Source organism: Zonotrichia albicollis, chromosome 2 (genome assembly GCF_047830755.1).
Source record: "Zonotrichia albicollis isolate bZonAlb1 chromosome 2, bZonAlb1.hap1, whole genome shotgun sequence".
In the NCBI taxonomy this organism is placed as follows: Eukaryota; Metazoa; Chordata; class Aves; order Passeriformes; family Passerellidae; genus Zonotrichia; species Zonotrichia albicollis.
This window is the reverse complement of record NC_133820.1, coordinates 75,134,676-75,158,283: the sequence shown is the minus strand read 5'-3', so window position 1 is coordinate 75,158,283 and position 23,608 is coordinate 75,134,676. Positions and strand designations below refer to the sequence as shown.

General features: G+C 38.1%; 1 protein-coding gene across 1 annotated transcript in view; it reads left to right on the top strand.

The window, feature by feature from the left end:
• Positions 1 to 289: 289 nt before the first annotated feature.
• Positions 290 to 23,608, top strand: part of LOC141728298 (uncharacterized) — a 97,759-nt gene continuing 74,440 nt past the window's right edge. Inside the window, exons 1-2 of the mRNA XM_074536199.1 lie at positions 290 to 1,753; positions 2,266 to 3,217. Coding sequence (XP_074392300.1) covers positions 297 to 1,753; positions 2,266 to 3,217 — 2,409 coding nt within the window. The 5' untranslated portion in view covers positions 290 to 296. The remainder of the gene's footprint in view (positions 1,754 to 2,265; positions 3,218 to 23,608) is intronic.

Genomic DNA, 23,608 nt, shown 5'->3' with positions numbered 1-23,608 from the left:
GGCGGCGGGGGGGGGGGCGTCCCGGTTTCGGCTGCCACGTGGGGTGGCTGCTGTCTCTGCTCCGCGGGGGGGCTGCGTTCCACCGCGGGGGAGGCTTTGTTTCTGCCTCGGCTCGGCAGGGCGTGCCCTGCTCCTGCTGCTGCTGCTGCCCGGGAATTTTAAAAGCAGTATATACAGCTGCATTGTGAAGCTTTTGTCTGCTCGTTATCGCTTTCTATCTGTGGTTTTTTTTAGAAATTGGTAGCTGATTTTAGCTTTGCTTTTGGTCAGGCGGGATTAAGTACTTTGCTTTTAACATGGGTTCCAAACTTAGCATTGTACAAAGGGGAGTGTATTATGATATTGTTAGCATTTTAATCAAGAGTAATGTGAAATTCTCTAAAAGAAAATTGAAACAGTTTATAAGATGGCTTTTTCTGCAGTTCCCAAACATTTCCCCTGAAGAAATCCACAATATTCAATTCTGGGATAAAGTTGGGAATGAATTGATAACCTTAGGACAATCTGGCAAATTACCCTCAGCTAAATTTGTGTTCTGGAGTTTACAAATTCGAACAGCATTGCTCAAACAAAAGGAAATGGAGAAAAAGCCAAATGTAAAGCCATGTGCCTCTGCTCTCCCTGTTCCTCCCTCTCCCTCTAAAACCCCTAAACCTCTTTCCCTAAAAAAATCCCGAGCACGTGTTAGCTTTTCGGAGAGCAGTGATGTCCAAAATGGCCCCCAGTCCCTAGGGGGTCCACAAGATGGTGGATGCCACGTGGCATCTTCCCAAACCTGGTCTTCTTCTTCCCAAAATCCTCTTAAGCATTCCAAAATTCCATCCCCATCCCCCTCTCCTCCTGTTCCTGGTGACACCTTCCCCCCTCCCCCCGCCTTTCCTGCAGTACCCTCAGCTCCGCCCCTCTACTCCTCCCAGGGGGCGGCTGCTGATGTGGTGTCACCAGGTGACCCCGCCCCCTGTTCCCACGGTATCCCCGCCCCCTGCCAGCCCCTTGACCCCGCCCCTTGTTCCCACGGTTTCCCCGCCCCTTGCCGGCTCCCTTTCCCCGCCCCCTCCCCGGGTTCCCACGGTGGGGACACACCCACTGCCTGTCCCCAAACCTGTAGCTGTGATCCCAATGCTTCTGATTCAAGGGATACAGAGCAGGGGACAGCAGACCCAATGCATGGTGCCATGTTGTCGCTAGCTCCTGTTACGTTTCAGCCTGCAGCTCAAGCTGGAGCAGCCCCAACTGCTAATTGGAGTTCTTTTGGACGACAATTAATTAAAGAGATCTGTAAATCTCATAAAGAATATGGTCCACACAGTCCATATTTCCGTGGCCTTTTAAATTCTGAATTAAGTAGGACTATTGTAGTTCCACATGATTTAAAACAACTGTTTTCATGTCTCATGACATCCACGGAATTCAAATTATGGGAATCAGCATTGAAACAACTGCTAAAAGATGCTCTCCCAAGCTTACAGGCTGATCCAAACACAGCAAAAGACAACAATGGTAACCCCATTACTATTGACCACCTCTGTGGTGAGGGTCAATGGTCTTCTCCCTCAGTCCAAGCTGCTGCAATTCCTGCAGAAACACTTGAGAAAGTAAAGGAAGCAGCTGAAAAGGCATTCTTTTCCCTCCAACCTGAGGGGCCTTTTGAGCCCTATAGTAAAATCAAACAACTACCATCAGAGCCTTTTGTGAAATTTGTAGAAAGGCTAACTAGAGCCATTGAAATACAAGTTAAAAAAGAAAATGCAAGGTAAGCAATTTTAGAAGAAATAGCGTTTACAAATGCAAATGAACAGTGTCGAGCAGCAATCCTGAGCCTTCCTATGGAACCTTCCCCTACACTAAAAGATATGCTTCTAGTCTGTAACAGGAAAGTGCCTCTGATGAGTGTAGCTGAAGACACCAGACCAAAGCTGCTGCCAAGACCACCTCAGCGTGTTGCTGTTGCCAGCCCTGCACCTTCTCTTTCAGCACAGCAGTACCCTGGGCAGCAGCGGAGACCGGCAATGGTTGAGCCCACTAAACCATGCCTGCTTTGTAATAACCTAGGACACTGGAGTAACCAGTGCCCCCTGAAAAAGGAATTTGATGGATTTAAAAATAGCAGAGGAGGAGAACTGCAAGCCCTCCCTGGGGGTCAACAACAAAAAAACGAAGAATAAAGCGCCAGCCTGCCAGGCGTGCAGACATAAAAGGAGCAGGCCAAGAGAATAAGGGTAGCAAAATAAATCAAGCGCGCGATAATATTAACATTTGTGTAAGTGAAGCAGGTGCTTCAAAGACCAAGTCTGCTAGTCCACTGTTGAAAGTGAAACAAAATAACCTTTGTTATGATTTAAGTGATTCTGTATTAACCGCATCTTCTGTCAATGAGCCTTACAGGTTGCAGCTGACAGAGTCACTCCACCTGAAGGACACTGACTGGCATATTGTCTCTGTAAATCCTGAACAGAAAGGTACTTGGAACCAAATTCGTTGTAAGTACATCATCACTGGGGACAAAAACACACCACAAGAGATCGAAATTGCTCCGGGACTGACAACATCAGATCCCAAGCAATTTGTTCCCAGCCTGCACTGTGTCCACCCACCCCTGTTTCTTCCTAAAGGACAAATTGCTGCTCAAGCTATCCCTGTGCCATCTTTACCTGAAAATGTCGATAAACAAGGGCCCACAGTCGCCCGGGTCCAAGTTATTGGGACAGATAAACCCAAATTGTGGTGCAATGTCAGTGGGGGTGGGGAGTCTAAACGCATTGAGATGCTTGTAGACACAGGTGCAGTCTGCACAGTGATTCCAGTACAAGACTGGCCAGCACACTGGCCTTTACAAAATGTTGCTGGTCACCTTCGAGGTGTAGGAGGTCTGCAATTGGCAAGGCAATCCAAAAGCATTATTCAATTCGAGGGTCCAAACGGACAATTGGCAAATATCCGTCCATTTGTGTTAGATTATTCAGAACCTTTGTTAGGGAGAGATTTAATGGCCCAGTGGGGTGTCACAATTAATATTCCAGACTCTCCACAGCATTTTTGTGCAGCAGTCATTAAACAACAGTGCCCCACCCAAGAACTTAAGTGGAAAACAGACGAACCAGTTGATGTGAAACAGTGGCCACTCAGTAAACAAAAAATAAAAGTGCTTGAAGAACTAGTACAAGAGCAACTAAGAAAGGGCCACATTGTGGAGACCATGTCCCCATGGAACTCTCCAGTGTTTGTCATCCAAAAAGCTGACAAAAAGAGGTGGAGACTTCTCTGTGACCTCCGACAAATTAATAATGTAATTGAAGATATTGGTTCTTCTCAACCTGGTATGCTATCCCCAACAATGCTTCCCCAAGATTGGAAATTAGCTGTTGTTGATATTAAAGATTGTTTTTTCCAAATCCCATTACACCCTGATGATGCACCGCGTTTGGCATTCTCTGTCCCTTCTATCAATTCAGAAGCTCCTATGAAAAGGTACCATTGGACTGTTCTTCCTCAGGGCCTGAAGGTATCTCCAGCTATCTGCCAGTGGTATGTCTCTTCCCTGCTTTCCCCAGTTCGTGCAGCCGCAGAGAAGGCCATCATCTATCATTATATGGATGATATCCTTGTGTGTGCCCCCAATGATGATTTACTAACACATGTGCTTGACCTAACGATCGACGCATTGATTGTTGCAGGGTTCGAGCTCCAGGGAAAGAAAATTCAAAAGATGCCACCTTGGAAGTATTTGGGCTTAGAAATTGGAAATAGGACCATTGTTCCTCAAAAACTAGAAATCAATCCAAGGATCAAGACCCTTGCGGATGTCCACAAGTTGTGTGGGTCTTTGAATTGGGTAAGACCGTGGCTTGGTCTGACTAATGAAGACCTTGCCCCTCTTTTCAATTTATTGAAAGGGGGAGAGGACCCAGGTGCTCCTAGGTCTATTACCCCAGAGGCACGGAAAGCTCTAGAAAAGGTTCAGATTGCAATGTCCACAAGACAGGCCCACCGATGCCGGCCTGACCTGCCATTCAAATTTATCATCCTAGGTAAGTTGCCACACCTCCATGGAATTATTTTCCAGTGGGAGGAAAAACAAACACCTAAGGCAAAAGACACACCAAAAAAGGACCGGGACCAGAGGGACTCTCTCTTGATCATAGAATGGGTTTTCCTCAGTCACAAAAGGTCCAAGAGACTGACAAAGCCTCAGGAACTGGTAGCAGAACTGATCCGGAAAGTAAGGACCCGGATCAGGGAGTTAGCAGGATGTGATTTTAAGTGCATTCACATTCCAGTTGAGTTAAAATCAGGTCAAAATACTATGAAAATACTGGAACAATTGTTTCAAGAAAATGAAGTGTTGCAGTTTGCTCTGGATTCCTACTCAGGACAATTTTCGGTAGCACGGCCCGCTTGCAAATTGTTTGAACAAGATGTTCAATTTACTTTAAAATTAAGAACTGCTCTAAGTAGGAGACCTTTAAAAAGGGCTCTAACTGTCTTTACAGATGCGTCCGGGAGGTCCCACAAGTCTGTTATGACTTGGAAAGATCCTCAAACCCAGCAGTGGGAGACGGACATTGCTGAGGTGGAAGGTTCACCTCAGGTTGCTGAATTGGCTGCGGTTGTTAGGGCTTTTGAAAGGTTCTCAGAACCATTTAATCTGATTACAGACTCTGCATACGTGGCAGGAGTAGTATCCAGAGCAGATCAAGCAATACTGCAAGATGTATCTAACATTGCACTTTTTGAATTGCTCTCAAAACTGGTAAAGTTAGTCACTCACCGAGAGCAACCCTTTTATGTGATGCATGTCAGGTCACACACTGACTTGCCAGGGTTTATCGCTGAAGGCAACAGAAGGGCAGATGCTCTTGCTGCGCCTGCAGTGATGGCCACTCTCCCAAATGTTTTTGAACAGGCAAAAATCAGCCACCAGCTTTTCCACCAAAATGCACCTGGCCTGGTTCGCCAGTTTAACATCACTCGAGAACAGGCCAAAGCGATTGTGGCCACGTGCCCAAATTGCCAACAACATGCACTCCCTACAGTGAGTACGGGAGCAAACCCAAGGGGACTGAACAGTTGTGAACTGTGGCAAACAGATGTAACACATATACAGGCTTTTGGACGGCAGAAATATGTTCATGTTAGTGTAGATACCTTTTCTGGAGTGGTCTATGCTTCTGCCCACACAGGAGAGTCATCTATTGATGCTATTAAACACCTCTTACAGGCTTTTTCTTTCATGGGCATCCCCAAGGAGCTGAAAACTGATAATGGGCCTGCTTATAAATCCAAGGAATTCGAGAGCTTCCTGCAGCAATGGGGAGTAGAGCACAAAACTGGCATCCCCTACTCCCCTACAGGTCAAGCCATTGTAGAAAGAACTCACCGTGATATTAAAGGGGTCCTGGACCAGCAACAACAGGTTCTGAAGGTAGAACCTCCCCACATCCGGTTATCCAGGGCACTATTCACAATCAATTTTCTGAATTGTTCTTTTGACAGCCTGAACCCACCCATCCTACGCCACTTTGGGGGGAACAGTAACAGGTTGATGAAAGAAAAACCTCCAGTTTTAGTAAAGGACCCTGAGACTTGGAAAATGGTGGGACCTTACAAATTGGTTACTTGGGGACGTGGATACGCCTGTGTGTCCACCCCCTCTGGTTTAAGGTGGGTTCCTTCCAAATGGGTAAAGCCCTATGTTCCCAAAGTCTCAGGGAAATCTGCAGAAGCGCCCCAGGTTGCTCACGCTGCCTGGAGAAGGAAACGTCGCACGCGTTCTCTAGAAGAAATTCCATTTAAGCCTCCTATCTGGAACAGTTTGTAATATATGTTTGTCTCAAGTTTTTGTACCAGTTTAGATCCCACTGTTCGTGTGTAGCCTCGAGACGTCATGAGACCGAGCCTGCTTCTCGTCCTACTCGTGATCATCCCACCTGCAATCTCCTACATAGTACTGCAGCCCAAACCACATATGGACTACCTCGATAAAGGTTCTCAGACATCAACAGAGAAACTGACAACGAGCTGAATGGACTTTTCAATGGCTGGGGACTCTCGGGCTGGTGGGGATCTATTCTGAAAACTGTAATTTTAGTGCTGTTTATTTTAGTTGTAGTTATTGTAGTTTTTAGCATTGTTTTTGGAGTAATCAGACGCATGGTTCTCAAGTTAATCTCAAGCTCATCTCCCCCTCATGAGGTCTACCATTTGGAAGCCCTCAGTGCTCCAGTGGATGACCTAGAAGCCTCAGTAGAATCATTCTGCATCATAAACACAGTCCTCTTCTTTTTAAACAAAACTAGGGGGAGATGTTGTGGTGTGTTGCAATATCCTGTTTTACCTTCTCCCTTCCCCCTCGCCCCTCACTGAGTGTGCCCTGTCAATCAGGCTAACATACCAGCAAGGCGTCGTGTGATAGGTGACCCTAGTACCTGGAGACCCTGCCCCTTCACCTGGTTGGTGACTCACCTGTCCCCTCCCCTTCCCCTGTCCTGAGCTTAAAATGTGAATGAGACCATGCGGCCCCATTCTGTTATCAGCAGTAGCCCAGTGCAGACATATCTGTGCTCATGGAATAAACATCTGGCTACCTTCTAGCAGAATCCGCTCCCTTCTTTTCTTCACCATCGCCAGAAGCTCTCCCCTGAGGAGAACGGAGTCCTGTCTTGTGCCCCGCTGCACTCTGCCGCCAGCCAAGGTATCTTTGAGGTATAACACCGCAGAGCTGCCTGTGGCCCAGCAGCGAAGGTCAGAACTGGCCTAGGCACCATCTAACTGGTTATATTGGGATACATATTCCAATATGCTACAATTGTAAAAGTACTTCTAAGACCATTTTAAGCAGGACATGAAGCACATACCTGAACAGTGTTTTAGTTCAGGTAAGGAGTGTATTTTTTGAGCAAATCTGACAGAAGCCCCCCTGTATAAAATACATAGCAAATATTAGCAAATAATGTGGGACACCAGGAATCAGTAAAACTCAGCAAAGCAGAGTAGTTGCAGCTGAGAATCTAATGCAAATATTACAAATACTTTGGAAATTTTAACTTGAAGGTTGCTGAAGGTCATGGAGGTTTTTAAATTAGATCTAGCCTTGCCCTGTGAAGTGAAAGTTTGTTAGCAGTGCACTTTCAATATAAAGGAAGCAGACTGTCATTTCTGATGATGAAAACTGTTGCTACGATGATAATCAAAGCTCAGTAAATGGACAGCCATTTCAAAAGTGCATTGCTGGTTCAAATTAAAAACATTATGGTCATGTACTTTTAGTGCACTTGAGTCTGCAACAGTGGGCAGTGTCAGAGTACATTACATGATTTTGTTTTCAATTAAACTGAACTGAAGATGTTTTACATCTGCCTACTGCATGCACTCCAGCTGTAAATAGGTAATAAATCCACAGGACAAAAACAGAGCAATATCCAAAGTAAAAAACAAATCAAAACACCGAAAAGCCTAGACTTATGGCTATATCATGAATATCACACCTTGCCCCTAATGTCTCACTTTTCTGAGATCCTGTATAATTATTCCTCAGCACTTGCTGGAGTAAGGATGTTTTCTCAACCTATAAACAATATGTTGTAAAACACACTAAGATATTTCAAAATAATATGCTACCATAAGAGCCAGAATAGAGTAATCCTCAAATCATGTAATAAAAACTTTTTTTTTCTAATTGCATCATGTTTTCAGTGTGACAGAGAATAGGACAATTTAAGGCTCAGGAAAACAGCACACACTACTTTGTCCTTACTGATACACAAAGGTGCACTAAGGATAACTCCTGGCCCCAGAAGCAGGTGATGCTGGCTTGTGCAGAAATCACAACTAAGCTCCTTTCTGACATGTTGCCTTCTCCACAGGTGTTTGCAGTCAAGATATAAGACAAGCCAGATGACACTTCAGAAAAATTGATGACTGTGATCACTGTACAGTTTTACTTTAAGGAATAGATCCTGGGAATTAATTCCAAGATGAAAATTCCCAGTTTCAGCCTCTTGATTGTAGCCTAACAGTAGTGATTTTTTCCATTATTAGTAAAAGACCATGAGCTTTATACTAACATAGTGGTGCAAATTCTTCTCTGGACTTGCTTGTCTTTTGTTGATTTTAATAATTCCTTAGGCATGAGGTCACTGCTGTCTATTTATTTTACATTGAAATCTGCAAATGCTATCTATATTGAAGGCTTGACAAACTGAAATAAACTTTTAACAGCAAGCAACAGCCCTTTCTGTCAACTAAGTTTGGGAAACACTATTGTACTAATGGTTTCAATTTTTATCTGTGAGAACATGAGAAGGAAAACATGTCTGATATGAAAACATCTCCCTGAAAAGGAGAAGGTGTTATTCTTGCTTAAGGAAAAAGGAGGAAAAAGTGCTAGACACCACAGGGCAGATGAAACTATTTCTCAAATTCTCTTGTAATTCTGTGTTGGAAATGATTCTTACACTTATCCTGTTTAATGGAAAGGTCTGGCCACTCTAAAAAAATGGTACCTGTAGAAATTATAATAAGCAATGAATGACTAGGGACTTAACCTTTTATGAGTAAAAAAAAATACCTTTTTTGTCAAAAAATGGAAGAAATATGATGTTATGTGCTTTAAAGGAAAGTACTTATATGAGTAAATTTTAAAGAAATATATGCTAAATGCACCTAGTTGTGATTTTTAAATTAATATAAAAACATAGATATTTTTCTGATATGTGACCCAACAGCAACTTCAGGTATGGAAACTCAGACAATACTATCTCTATGAAGAGCTGCATAATATAAAAGCAATTAAAATAAAAGTAATTAAAATAAAATCTCTGTATCTTTTCTTTTTAGACCAGCAGTTCTAAAAAGACTAGGTTAATGTTGGCTTATGCCTACAATGCATGTAAGTAGGTAATTTAAAAAAAAAGAAGAGAATCGTTATTCATATATAACTTTAACCTAAATTTTTTCTCAAAACTTCTCAGCAGGATAGGAGAATGGGTAAGAAGCACAGAGATTTAAACAGGTCCAAATACGGTGGATGGTTTTATCTTAGAGAAATCTCTGATCATTGCATGCTGTTATTAATTCTGTCCTGAGTCTTATAGCTACCCTCATTCATTGCATCAATGAAAATTTTACTGCTGAATGTAAGGTTCCACTTAAGAGGAACAAATTCGGTAACTACAACATCTGGAATGCAGCTAAGCACCAGGATGCAAGACTAGATTCAATCAGCAGGTATTCTAAACAACTTAAAAACCCCACTGACAGTGAATGTAGAAATTGAAAAGGGAATTTACCTAGCCAGGGATGAAACTGGAATATTTATTTTCTTTGATTATGAACTAATGAAGCAATTTTTACAGTTCTTTGGAAAACTCGTTCTGTTTTATTGTTCTCTTTTTTTTCCTTTGTGTATCTGGTACAAGACTGTCACGACTCAAACAGAATAATTTTGAATTTCTTATAGTTGTGCATGGTTGAAATGCCTTTTTTAAGTTTGTTGTTGTTGTTGTTGTTGTTTAATTTAGAGTCTTTTTAATTTGTTTATGCTGCTGCATCTGACATGGATAACTAGTCTATGCTTTTCCATGTTCTTTGCATTGCATTCTGATAACTACACTGCTACCAGATAAACCAAGAGGTTTCAGCATACTGAAAGCACTACTTGCTTCATGACTACAGATCTAGGGATGCAAATTGTTAAAATTTAAAGCAATTTGTTTGTTTTGGAACAATTTTTCCTGCTTCTTATATAATTATATGGCCTCGACTTTTGACTGTAATAAAATTAAAGAAAAATGCTTGTGGCTCTTGTTTCTAATGCATAGTATTTTTTGCATTTTTTGACTTCTCCCAAAAGAACTTTGTTAGGTTGCATACCTGCACATGCTAAAAAGGAGCACAAGGACACAGTGGAAGCCAGAGAAATCCCAAGAACCATATCAGGAAAGGGATGCTCAGGAGACTCTTAGCCCTTGTATCCAGAGGTAACCTCGTGTCCTGAGCCAAAAGGAATCATTCTGCCATCATGTTACAGAATGAGTGGGAGCCACTAACTTGGGGATTTATATGGGACATCTGTAGGGGCAGAACATTTGAGGAATATACTCCAATTATTATGGAATGTTTAGACAAAGATAAGGAAGGGAAATGGAGGAATCTCAGTGGTTCAGGGAAGAACAAACATGGGAAAAAAGAGGATCAAGGGTATAAAAGGGGGTGATTGAAATAAGCAGATTTCTGATCAGTACACTTGTCTGGCCTCACTCCATGCCTGAGCAGCAGTATGTTCCAACAAGTCATTAAATTCCATATCTAGTTATTTTCCTGGTCAAAAGCCTCTCTCATCTGTGTGCACATGTATGTACAGAGCACTTGGAGTTAGACCAGTGGCCAAAGGCTTGTGTTGTTGGTGCAAGCACCTGGAATGAGTGCAGGTGTGCAGGTAAGTACGTGGACACTGGCAAAGATCAAGCTGGGCTAGCCAGGAAGTAGTTGGGAAGGCCTGGGAGCCAGGGGAAGTTTTATTTTTGTTTTGGTTTGTTTTTTTTTTTTCAAGGCTGATACTACAGATGAGTCTGTGTATGGTGTCTGTGTGTGCTCAGCCTTGCTGCTGTTTAGACCTGTGTACCAGGTGCTGCAGCAACTTCACCTCTGTCAGACAACTGGATTTGATCTCTCCCTAACAAACGCATGATTTTCTAACACCACATGTAGTCTGGGATTTGCAAGAAGAGGGAAATGGACAACAATCCACCATGGATAATTGATTTTTCAAATGTAGTGCCTTTACAATTTACCAATTGTCCATAATGAAATTGTGATTTTTGCAAATTGTTGTTATACTTGAAAAATATTTAAACTTTAAAATGAACACAGTTCAGATTTCTAAGTTCGCAGTTTAAAGTATTTCCTTTGGGGTCTTGTCATTTGGCTTTTTTTCTTTAATTTCTTGAGAATTTAAATGCATGTTTTTACATTGCTGACTTAGATCAAATGACTTTTTTAATATCTTTGAGCCATTTGGCTAGATCTAACAAATTGACCAAAGCAAATATATATCTGATTCATTTCATAAGACTTGCTATTTTCATCTGCTGCTTCACAGCATAATATAGTGTTCAATGACTGTCACTGAACTCCCTTAAAATGAAATTAATTTTGTCACAGACATATTTTGTTGTATCACAAAATAAGTCTGAGAATGTGAAATTAATTTTCTACCAAGATTCACACCATCAAAATATTTTTCTAAATGAGAATAAAATTAGATAGTGTGGATACAGTCAAATAGAATTAATATGTGATTAAACTTTGACAGCACTTTAAGCATATTTTTCTCTCTACTCACTCAGATATGATTACTATAATACTTACTGTTAAAACCATATTTCATTTTATTTTCATGCTTTAAAGATCATTGTTCTGATTGTATATGATTTCTGACTGAACCCAGCAGTAAGACTCATATTTAAAGAATTTTTTGTATGTTCTTAGGAACACAAAATGCTATCAGTTGTACCACAGTTAAATTTTCTACCTGAGCAAATGTACTGAGGGAGTATGGTGGTTTTAATGAAGCTATTCCACAGTAGCTGAAGCCTGCTCCAGATCTAAAACTGGCTCCTTCACTAGAATTAATGTGGCACACATTTTCACTTAATAGCATTTAGAAGTTCCGTTCCAATTTATTCCTTTGTTTAAAACATCCCTTTGAACTCTTGATGTTAAACATAAAGAGCACAACACACCACAAAACACTAATAAAACACACAGAAATAAATTCCCCACCCCAAACCTCCCCTACCTAAGCAAACAAACACAAAAAAAGAACAACCAAACCCAAACAACAAAACCCCTAGGCCCTATTTTGCACATCCCAAAATGAGGGTTGGCTACTAGGGTCACAACCAAAATACTAGTTGGGTTTCTTTAGTCATTTACGTCACATTATTTGAATAATACTGTGATACCTGTGATACCTGATTATCTGAATGAAAGAGATAACACCTTTTGTCTGAAGTCACAAGAACTTTCATAGTATTCATATTATTGTGATGAAAACAAAGGAATATTTTTCCTTTTAGTTCACTTGACATTCCCAGGGAGCAGCAGGAGTGGATTGCTCTGGAAAGGCTCGGCATCAGGAGCCAAGAGTGACAGCAAGGCAAGCAGGACCGTGCCCTCAGCAACAGCAACACAGACCCAGAGCACTGAACAAGAGCCCAGCGGGTCTGGTGATGTCGGTCGGGTTCAACCTCCAGCGCTCTGATGGCCAGACAAGACTGCAGCCATGAGGGGCAGGGTCAGCACAGGTAGTCTGGTCAACATGTCAGGATCACCATTCAAGCTCAAGTGCAACTCCAGAGCAGAGGGAGGAGGGGGGGCAGATCCACACAAGGCTTCTCACAGCTTATTCTCACTCCTTAAACAAAAATCTGGTCCATGGTTACATAGGAGTGTCTTATTATAGCTAAACTTGACCACCAGCAGCTAAATCCCTGGGGGAGAGGAGGCTGCAAATGAGGCTGCTGCTGCACTCGAGGCCATAGTAGATATTTTGAAAATAAGATAAAATGAAATATCGGCATCCATCCAGAAGCTGTCATAAAAGAAAACACAACTCCAAAGAAGCCTAGGAACTCATCACTTCTGTTCTCCCAAGTTCTGGGGATCATTTAATGATGTGATGCAGCAATGTTCCAAAAGCTGTTGTTGAGAGGAAATGTCTTACATGTTCTGCTACAAATACTAATACTTCATTTGCATTGGAAACATTCAAAAGGCCTCTAGATATCCCTTGGATGGCTGTAATGGGAGTTACCCTCACCAGGAGTTTCAATCAAAATATTGTTCCTGATTTCCCTAGATCCACTGGGAAAATCTTGCCTTCGCATCAGCATGATTGGAGATAGAAGAAAGCCTTCTGGGAAGGTGAGAAAGATTGATGCTCATAAGAGTTCATGTAGAACTATTATTATTGCATTTTTCTTGTTAACTTCCTTAGTAAGAAATCTGTCCTTTTGGTATTTTCACCCTCAAACCACTGCATTTGAGTCCTGCTAACCTAAAGAATGTCTATCTTTGGAGACATATTTTTTTAGTGGCAAACTATTCATCCATCATCTGCTTCAGAATTAGGGAAGTGAGGAGCTGGGATGTCAGGAAGCCTTATGCTCGTGAAGTAGTGTGTTGCTTGGGAATTTTTTAACATGTAGCATCTTTTCTAAAAAAAAATTTCATTGGGTGCTGTGGGAGAAGGAAGCAAAGAGGCAACTACTCATATCTCTAGACAATCCCGAAATTTTTTTCAGACATTATTTATGATGCATAAAAAAACAAAAAAATAACCACTCATGGTTAATTCCTTTGTTTGAGCCAACCATTTACAAATGTATGTTGAGACCAGTAATACATTTATCACATATTTGAAAAGGAAAAGAAACAGACTGAAAATAAAAGCTATTTATGAAATCTTTATTTACTTGCTTAAGCACAATTTAACTTATATTCTGCTTTATTTACTCTAATGCATCATTATTATTATTCATAAAGAGGAAGATATTATAAATGGAAATATACCTGCAAATAAATGAATGCCTAGTTATAGCAATGTCCAATTGAATCAGTTCTAACAGGCCTGCATTTATTGTGTATCATAATTTTTTGGTAGAAATAAATCGTATTTTTTCGTTTTTAAGCTCAAAAAAGAATAAAGTATTTATGCAAAGATTGTCTCAGTATTTAAAGACATCCAGCACAAGCTTCAACAAGCTGACAAAACTAGAACTAGAAGAGCTCTGAAGGTATGATCATGGTTTTGATTCATATATACTGATACAGAAACAAAAACCTACCCCTTTAATCAATTGCTGCATGCTTCTCAAATAAATACTTGCATAAATTAATAAACTTTATAAACTCTTTGAAGCAATAACCAAGCATTTTAAATACAACTCTACTTTTAACATATTAATCTATTAAAAAAACTCCATACCTGATTCTATGGTATGAGCTATAAATCTAACCAGAAATGTAAATATTGTGAAAGAACGGGTTTGCTTTTTAGTTGTTCTTTGTAGCAATTCAAATAGGAATTAGATAAATCCACCACAAGAGAAATATATCTTCATAAAAATGCAGAGTTAAAATGATGAATTAAATTCTTATTGTTTCCTGTCATAAGATGAAACATGAGAAATTTATACATGTACTACCACCACTAATAATAATACTATCAACTGCCCAATAATTATTCTAATAATACAGTTTAAATACTTATTGTTTCCAAGAAATAAATAAATATTGAAAAAAAATCATGAAACTTCCAATGTCAAGATATATGATTGCAAAAGCAATTATTAACTGTATTAAGAGGTCTGCATGTTTTCATTTGCTGGATATTTTATTTCTTTATCTTCCCAGTTGCTTTGTTTGCAATAATAATTGAATGAAATATTTGAAGCAAATAGTCATTTTTCCTTAAATTACTCTCTTTATTTCCCATTATATATTAATCTGTTTTGTTTTTTGTGTATAACATCCTCTGAATAACTTCTTATTATACAAAAAAATGTTTTTGCATATAAAAACTCATTAACATGAAAGTGTATGTCTGTGGAAGAGTTTGTTATGAGCATTAAGAGGGTAATGGTATATCCTAAGAAACTCATGATAGGTAATGAAGGATGGATGTAGTTGAGAAATAAGTAATTTTCTCATATTGATTTTATACATGTCTTTAAATAAAATGGTAAATTATGAGAGAGGAGCAAACAGTTTAGTTCTCAGGACTGAGATACTATTTCTACTATAGCATTACATGAAGCTGCATGAAAGTTTTAAAAATTAATTAAATTCAGCTATTTAATTTAGATAAAATATTTATTGTACACTTAATACATAACCTTTAAAATTAATTTATAAAGTTTAAAAGTAATACCAACCTAATCTATTTTCCTCATAAATAACTCAACCGTGACAGCAACAAACATGTTCCTTTGCTCTGTAATTGATAAATTAAACTTGTAAAGACTTTTAGGATTTCACTGTTGTTTAACAAAATAACTGCAGTGGGTTGATTTGGTATCAATAATTGCCAAAAAATAATTAACTTGTTAATTGGCATTTATTTTAGTATAGTGCTAGTTAGCTAGTCAATTGCAAATTAAAATACTTAAACCATTCCTTTCAATTTATACAAATGAGATTATACTTTTATTACCTACTTCATTTTTAGATAATGATAGGGCAAGTAAATTTATGTCCCTTATTTATTGAACCTCAGCAATAACAACTGGCATTTTATTAGCAGTCAGACATCTCTTTATCAAGAGCACATTAATGACGTGAATTTGGCAACACGTACTTTGAAACTGAGGTCCGCCGTTGTATGTGGTGGTGGTAACTGATTTGACTTGCCTCCTCTTTGTCCTGCTCTCTTCTTCTCTTCTCTTCTCTTCTCTTCTCTTCTCTTCTCTTCTCTTCTCTTCTCTTCTCTTCTCTTCTCTTCTCTTCTCTTCTCTTCTCTTCTCTTCTCTTCTCTTCTCTTCTCTTCTCTTCTCTTCTCTCCTCTCCTCTCCTCTCCTCTCCTCTCCTCTCCTCTCCTCTCCTCTCCTCTCCTCTCCTCTCCTCTCCTCTCCTCTCCTCTCCTCTCCTCTCCTCTCCTCTCCTCTCCTCTCCTCTCCTCTCCTCTCCTCTCCTCTCCTCTCCTCTCCTCTCCTCTCCTCTCCTCTCCTCTCCTCTCCTCTCCTCTCCTCTCCTCTCCTCTCCTCTCCTCTCCTCTCCTCTTCCATAAAATGCTTGCTTTTCTTTTGTTGAAAAGATGGCAGCGTGCACTCTGCAGCAGGCTGCCGCAGCCTGTGCACACACCATCCCCACAGATATATGCCATGGGAGAAGGCAGGGCAGCAGCTTGACCTCCCCCGGCCCTGGGATTGCTGTCAGCTCCCCCAGACCTGCCCCTGGCCCTGCCATTACAGGCTTTATATTTTTACTAGATTGACTGGAAGCTGGACAGAAAAAAAAGCAGCCAAGCTTTTGGGCATCCAAGCCCTTCTTCATGTCTGAAATTGAAGCAGTAAGTTTTAGGTAACAGCTCTGATTCTGAATAGATTTGCATCAGTTAGGCAATTTTTGAAAGAAAAGACTGCTCATGTTGAAAAGTGATGAGAAGACACGAGAAGAAGTAGAGCAAGGGCAATAATCTTGGACAGAGGAGAGTTTGTTTGAAACACTGACAGACTAGGGAGAAAGGAAAAGTTAGTAAATAATCAGTTGTAAAACAAATCACTAGCATCTTTCTGCATTTTGTACTCAAAAATATAACTCTCTAAGAAGGAAAGAATTCTTTTCTCTTCTAAAACTGAATGTTCAGAGGTGGCTTGACTCCTTCTTTGAGAAGTATGTATGTCTTGACAGCAGCCTTTCATAAACGTCAAAAAAAATTAAAGCACTGAAACTGCTGTTGAAGTGGTCTGAGGTTACTTTGAATTGTGGCATGCAGAGTTCATTTATGACACAGTCATACTTTACAATGTCTATGGCATTAGAAACTAAAAGTTAGTAGAAACTGCCAGCACTTTTAACCAACATAAATAGGATCCAGGCTTAAAATTTGATTTTATTGACATAAATATCCATTATAACAGCTGAAAATTTCATTCTAAATAAGTGCATAGAAAAATGTCACACGGAGAAGGGGTTTGGGTGGTTAAAAATGTTAATTTTCTTATTTTTTCTATTGTGCAGATTGCAAATCATGTATGAAAAAACTCTGAAAATAGTGTAATATACTAGCAAAGAGCATCTTTGTGTAAAAACACATAATAATAAGGAACTTAAAAGGAAGGAATATGTTATCCTGAATAGCAAGGACAAATTGGTGATCTGGAGACCTGCTGATCAATAGACTGATTATTTGAATAAAGATAGCATTGGCTGCTCAGATCTCATATCTGTTTTGGTAAACACCTCTGTCTTGGCAGACAAGCTGCAATATTTATCTTGGGGGCAGTAGAAGCTGTAGGGTTTTTTGTTTGTTTGGGGTGAGTTTTTTGGAGAGAAAGGTCATCTCAGGAGTTCCAACGCAAGACAACAAGAACAAAATGTAATGAGAGATGAGGCAGGAGGGAAAATCAATTCACTTAGGAAAAAGAAAAATCTTTTTCCTTGGGGATATTTTAGGATTTCTTTGAGTGGACAAGGATTAATAATTTAAGATTTTGGCTAGGTGAAAAATATAAAACTATTTTCCACTTGTCTTATGTATATTGGTATCACTTATAGGAGGCATGCATATATACATGTCAGTTCATCTTACTGGCTGAAGAAATTGAAAAGAGATCTAAAAATAGAATTTTTGCTTACTTCATGTATAAAAATAATGATACTAATAAGAAAGAAAGACTTTTATGAAACTGTGTCTGTCATGCAATATTAAAAAATAATTTGGATTCTTTTCTTTTTACTTTTAAGGTAGAATAAGGAATTTTCCATGAGTATTTTTTTGTGTTGAGTCATGATAACATTCGAGTAACGATTGCAAGATTTAGCAGAAAGGATATGCATTGAAGAATATTGGGGTCTAATTTTCAGCATGCATATGCAAATATATCTCGTGAGCAAGAAACTTTTATTTGTCATGGTGTATATTATACACATGTTGAACATTTATATGAGAAGTTAAATAGAACATTCAAAGCAGATCATGGGAAAATTATTTAGCAACCTGTGGCTGAATGTTGTATAAATAATATTGCTATAATCTTTTATGCCCTCTCATGTGCTTGAAGTGGATGCAAGGTCTTTGTTTATATGCTTGTTTACAAGATGCATCATCTTGGGAAGAAAGATTTTCACTGCTTAGTCAAGTCCCATTGTCAGCAAAGGGCTAAAGGCAAATAGTATAGCGGTTTGTGGATTACTCAGGTTCTCTTTTAGTAAGCGTCAGTAATTGAACAGCTGTTTCCCATGCATACTAAAGTTCAGCCAAAAGGATTTGTCAAGCAAATCAGCCAACAGAATATTTCTGTAGCTCAATTATTCTCAAGGCAAGAAAAACTCAAGTGAACTGTGCTGGATTCTAAATGTTGAGAAAAACATTGGAATAATCTAATCATTATTATACAAATTGGAGAGTGGGAAAAAAACCCTGGTACTGTGATAGCCAAATTATGAATGAAGCTAAAATGGCTTCTTTTTCCTGTCAAGCTTTTTTATTATGGATTTAATGGCTTTCAAGAAAAAAAAATGTAATATGCAGTAAAAAAGACTTTTAAGCTGTTGAAGAGCCATTAATACCAGTTCACAAAAATTTTTACTCACCTAGCAATAGCTAGTTTTGTTCATAGTTTTACATCCAGTAAATAAGGCCCACTTCTCTAACACCAGAATCAATGTATGTAAATGAATTTATAGTGCAATAATTTTTTCAATATCTATGACTATTTCAAAATATGAAATATACATCTCAATTAATGTAGTTATCAACCAACCAAATGGAGCACAATCAATTTAAGATATGTTAGAAATTAAAGGTCTAATCCCAAATTACTTATGGGATCAAAAATCACGGTGGACTATGGATTGAAGGAATTTAGCAATGGTAAAACCAGCAGAGTCAATAATTCAATAAAATTGATATGGAAGTGAAGGCACAGATTCATCCCAGTCTTCCAAAATGTGTGTTAAGTCTGTGGAGTGGTAAAATAAATTTGCAAATGTTATATGGTATGTTCATACTAAGAGACTTGGCTATGAATCTGAGAAAATTAACTCCAAGTGAAATAACTGTCAAGCTGTGCTGCAAAGGAAAATAGAGATGCATTTTTTTTACAGAAGGTGTGTGTAATTATTATTTATTTGACATCACAGCAGTGCAGAAGTTACAAATGATGCCAGATTAGGTTCCCAGATTAAATAAGGAAACTAATTTGTAATCCAGGATTTGCTTCCAATGATAATAGTTGCAGGAAAAAAACATCTGTTTTACCAGAAGGTCAAGGGAGCAATAAACTGTGGTAATTTTATTGTCCATGGGTAGTTTTGGGATATTTTGTTGTTTGTTTTTTCGTTTGTTTTGGTTTTGGCACCATTTTGTCTTCAGATTACTATTTGCTTTATTCAGAGGGAGAGTTTTGTGGTTGGATGGACTTTTTTAATGTTTTTATTCATGTTTGCCAAGACATATTCATTTGAACAGAACTATCACTTCCATGCCCTAAATTTTTATTTTTACTGCATAGTTTGGCTGATAGCTGCATCTATATTTTTCAAAACAAAGGCATTCAATGCATTAAAAAACCCCTCCTCACCATGTGTAAAACATTCCTCACCATAAATTATTATTTTCTTCTATGCTTTAAATACTCAGAAGTTCATCTGATTAAGCATATCTGCTTTGTTATTTGATACAAAAACAAACAACTAAATAAATAAAATTATACGGCCAATGATTAAGCCCATGCATTTAAAAATTAAAAAGAAAAAATTATTATTTTTTCTTTGATTTAAAGATGGTGTGCTATAAAAAACTATGAATTATTATAAAATACTCTCGGCCAAAATAATATATTAAATTCATTTTAATTTACAAAATTGTAATTCAGAAGTACCACTTCAGAAGTAACAATGGAAAAGTTATAGCTCTACAGTGATAGGAAAATGAAATGCAGGACTGATCAAAACATCATTAAATATAAATAATAAAAAAGTAATGGTAGTAAAGGATGTTTTTTAGAATTTAATATTAGTATTGTGTTATGCCTCTGTTTAAACACCTAAAGAAATAGTTCCTACAGCCGTGGCTTTAAACAGTATTTGTTATTCTGAAATTGGATTTATTTTATTATTTTCAAATTGTGTCTACAGTCACGAAACTCAATCCTGTCATCAAACACATACAAACCTCATACCATGAGAAACCTTAAATATCTTAGCCCATGACTAGTTGATAAAAAATAACTCCCAGGAGACTTGGGCATGTTTGGAATAACAGACAAAACAAGATAACATAGGTAATCTCAAATGGTGCTGTACATATAAATATTCTACAGCAACAAACTGGCCTATAGAGTTTGAGCTATGTAAATTGTTTTCATATATTAAAACAAAATAGTGAATTGTTTTATACAACCAACACTCACAATTAAAATATTCAGCATTTCTGGACCATTTGGCTAGATTTTTCTTTTTAGAAATGAAAATTACTTCCAGCAAGTATTTTGTTTTCATTGCCCTCACTATGACCTCCATATGGACATCCTTCCATTATTTTTTTTCTTTTGTGGATGTGTTTGAATACTCGAGTTTAAATAAATGCATTACAAACTGGACTGAATAAGGAGAAGGAAGAGGTCATAGTGAGGGAGAAGGATATGAAGTTGTTTGTAAATATCTGCAGTACATGCATTTAGAAAACAATCTCAAAGTAGATCCTAGAGGCATAATTAAGAAAATTGGATAAAAACAAGCAGTGAAAAAAAGTGAATATTAAGGTAAAGCCTCCAAGTAAACTGTGTTCTATTACTTTGTTGAACAAAAGAATAAATTCTCTAGAAGTGGGGGAATTTTGCAGCACTTGAGTCAGTTAAAATGAGACTGGACAAAATATTTTTGAGATAATTTTGTGAAGAAACTTACTAGGTGACCTAATAAATCTTTCCCATTTTCTATTTTTTTTTTCCTATGGAAGGATAATTATTATGATTTCCTATGTATCATTTTTATTATATTGCTCTAAATTAATGTGACTGTATTATTAACAACATGCATATTTTCTTTATTCCATTAAATAATACTGATTTAGCTTAAGCATGAAATATTTTTTTCTAATAATGTCAGCAATATTCTGTTGCATCTGCATTTATTTTCTATTTGATTATGCAAGATGTAGAAACTCTTTGACCCAAGGAAGTTAAGAAAATAATAACAAACCATCAACCAACGCTGTATGGGAATTAAATATTCTGCTAGTCAATAAGACAAACACTATAGAGTATTTTAGGATTAAACAACTATTATTTCTCTGCTCAACTTCACTTTTTTACATTATAATGTGAAAATAATGTCAAAAACAGATGAAACTGCAAATTAATACATCTAGAACAATATTTTATAACTATGTTTAACAGATATACATATATATAATTTTTTTCAAAAGTGATGCATGCATATGTGTGGGCAGTATCAATTTGAAATATAGAGGTAATTGTTTCTACAGTGTCTTTTCAATACTAATGATTGCTTGTTTCTATCTCATCAGAATTAATTTTTAATGCCTTTAAAAAACTGCTGTGAAACACAATGACAAGAAGCTAAACAAGTCATTCTTTTACATGTGAAATAGCTGTGAAGTACATAGTACAACATGTGGTACCTCATATTCAAGGCTGTAAGAGATTTACCTGCTTTTCTATCACAATGCCTTTTTATAGATAGAGTTTTTAGGACTAAAACAGTAAAAGTATAGGTTTATTTCCTTTCTTTATTCCTTTTTTCCTTCAAGCCTGATATTTCTGTACAGTTATGATCTGGAAAATAGTCTGAAATATCACAGCACATGATTTTGATTAATCAGGTTGTGTGTCTTAGCTACTATTTACGACCAGACTGCAAACTGGATTTTGCTGCAATTCATTGTTACTGGCTCAAGTATTTCCATAAGAGTGTAGAGGGTCTCTTGAGATCAAGAACAGTATAGAACTGGGAGTAAAGGATAGCCTGTATTTATATTAGTCTTCATGAGTGTTGCAGCTTAATGATCCTGCTCTTTACCAACAACTTGTATTAATGAAGTCAAGAGCAAGGTTTCCACTGCCTTTATAAGTCAGGGTATTTATTAGGCCCTGAACATTTAGAGTGTAATACCTCTCTAAGTACAGAGTTTACTTCAGCCTCTGTGGTTTGTGGTAAGCAGCCATATGCTAACCACATTATAGCTTTCAAAACTCTCCTGAGTAGTGAAGAGAGTATTACCCTTCCTGCTCAAGCAGGGGCATCTAGAGTCAGTTGCCCAGGACTATGTCCATATGGGTTTTGAATGTTTCCACAGATGGAGTTCTCAGTTTCTTGGGCAGCCTGTGCCAACATTCAGTCATCCTCAAAGTAAAAAAATGTGTTACTGATGCTCACATGGAACCTCCTATGTTTCAGCTTGTGCCCATTGCCTCTGATCATGTCACTTGGGACCACTGAAAAGATTCTGGACACATCTTCTCTGCATCCTTCCTTCAGGTATTTTTACACATTCATAAGATTCCTTGTCAGTGTTCATTTCTCTAGGCTGGACAGTCCAAGCTTTCTTAGAGTGTTCGTATGTGAGGACCTCAGTCCCTTAATCATCCTTGTCATCTTTTGTTGGACTGTTTCCAGTATGTGCATGTCTCTTTTGTGCTGAGGAGCCCAGAAGAGCTGGGCTCACACAATACTCCAGGTGTGGTCTCACCAGTGCTGAATGAAAAAAATAAGGAACACACAACCTCCAATAGCAGGCAGCACTTTTCTAAAGTATCCAAGAGTACCTTTAGCTTTCCTTCTGGCAAGAGCATAGTGCTGGCTCAGGTGGAACTTTGTGCCCATCAGTATCACCATATCCCTTTGGATGGCCCCCAGCACATATTGGTACCTGGCATTGTACTCATGTGTATGACTGCATTTCTTCTCTTTGAACTTCATGAAATTCCTTTTGGAACACACTTCTTCCCTCTGGTTATTCTCATTTCTCCTTTCTCATATCTTCTATTTTTCTGATGTTACAGGTAATGTGCAGGGGCAAAAGATAAAAAATAAGTGAACAGAAGCAGGAAATTACAGTTTAAGCTATATCAGAAGAAACCTACATAATGGGCAGTGTAAGTGAATGCAGATGTATGTAAAGACAAAGCATGATGCTACTAAAAACCCTTAGTGAGGTGTGAAAATGGAAAGAACCAGTGAAAGTTGTACTGAAATTTTGTGGAAGAGATGAAGGAAGTTAATAACTGGGTATTGTTCTGTTGGAGAAGAAGGCAGTGTACTCCGATTGCTCAGTAAATGACAATTTTCTCAATTTTCCTTTATCAGTAGTACTAGTTATTTTTCTTTCACTAGGACGACATATGCAGAAATGGAAGAATATCTCAGCAAAAGTGGCTTTTTCTCACTCTATCGTTGCTATGGAAAATAACAAAGAAAAAATGTAGGAAACAGGATTACACTGGCCTAAATTCTAATATACAGATATGAACATCTGTATAAAAAAGCCAACATACACAAATACTTTCATCATGTTTGAGTCACATTGTTAGAGATTGAGACTAATTTTTATTTGAATCTTTGTGGTCTATCTCATAATTCGAGTTCCTAGTTTAAAATGCAATCGTTAGTGTCTTAAATCTAAATATTCTCCAAATAATTAAGCATATGGTATGATAAGCGTATGCTATGGTATTAAGCATAAGGTATGTTGCTAAAATGTGAACCACTGCTTTTTTAATCTCTCAGATTATTTTGAAAGAAATAGGTTTCAGATGGCTTTTCTCATTCACTGTTGCAGGTAAAGTTCTATTTTAGCTCATATTAAGTCTTTTAGGAATTCTTTTGTTGAAATATTAACAAGATAGAAAAGATGGACAAGGTA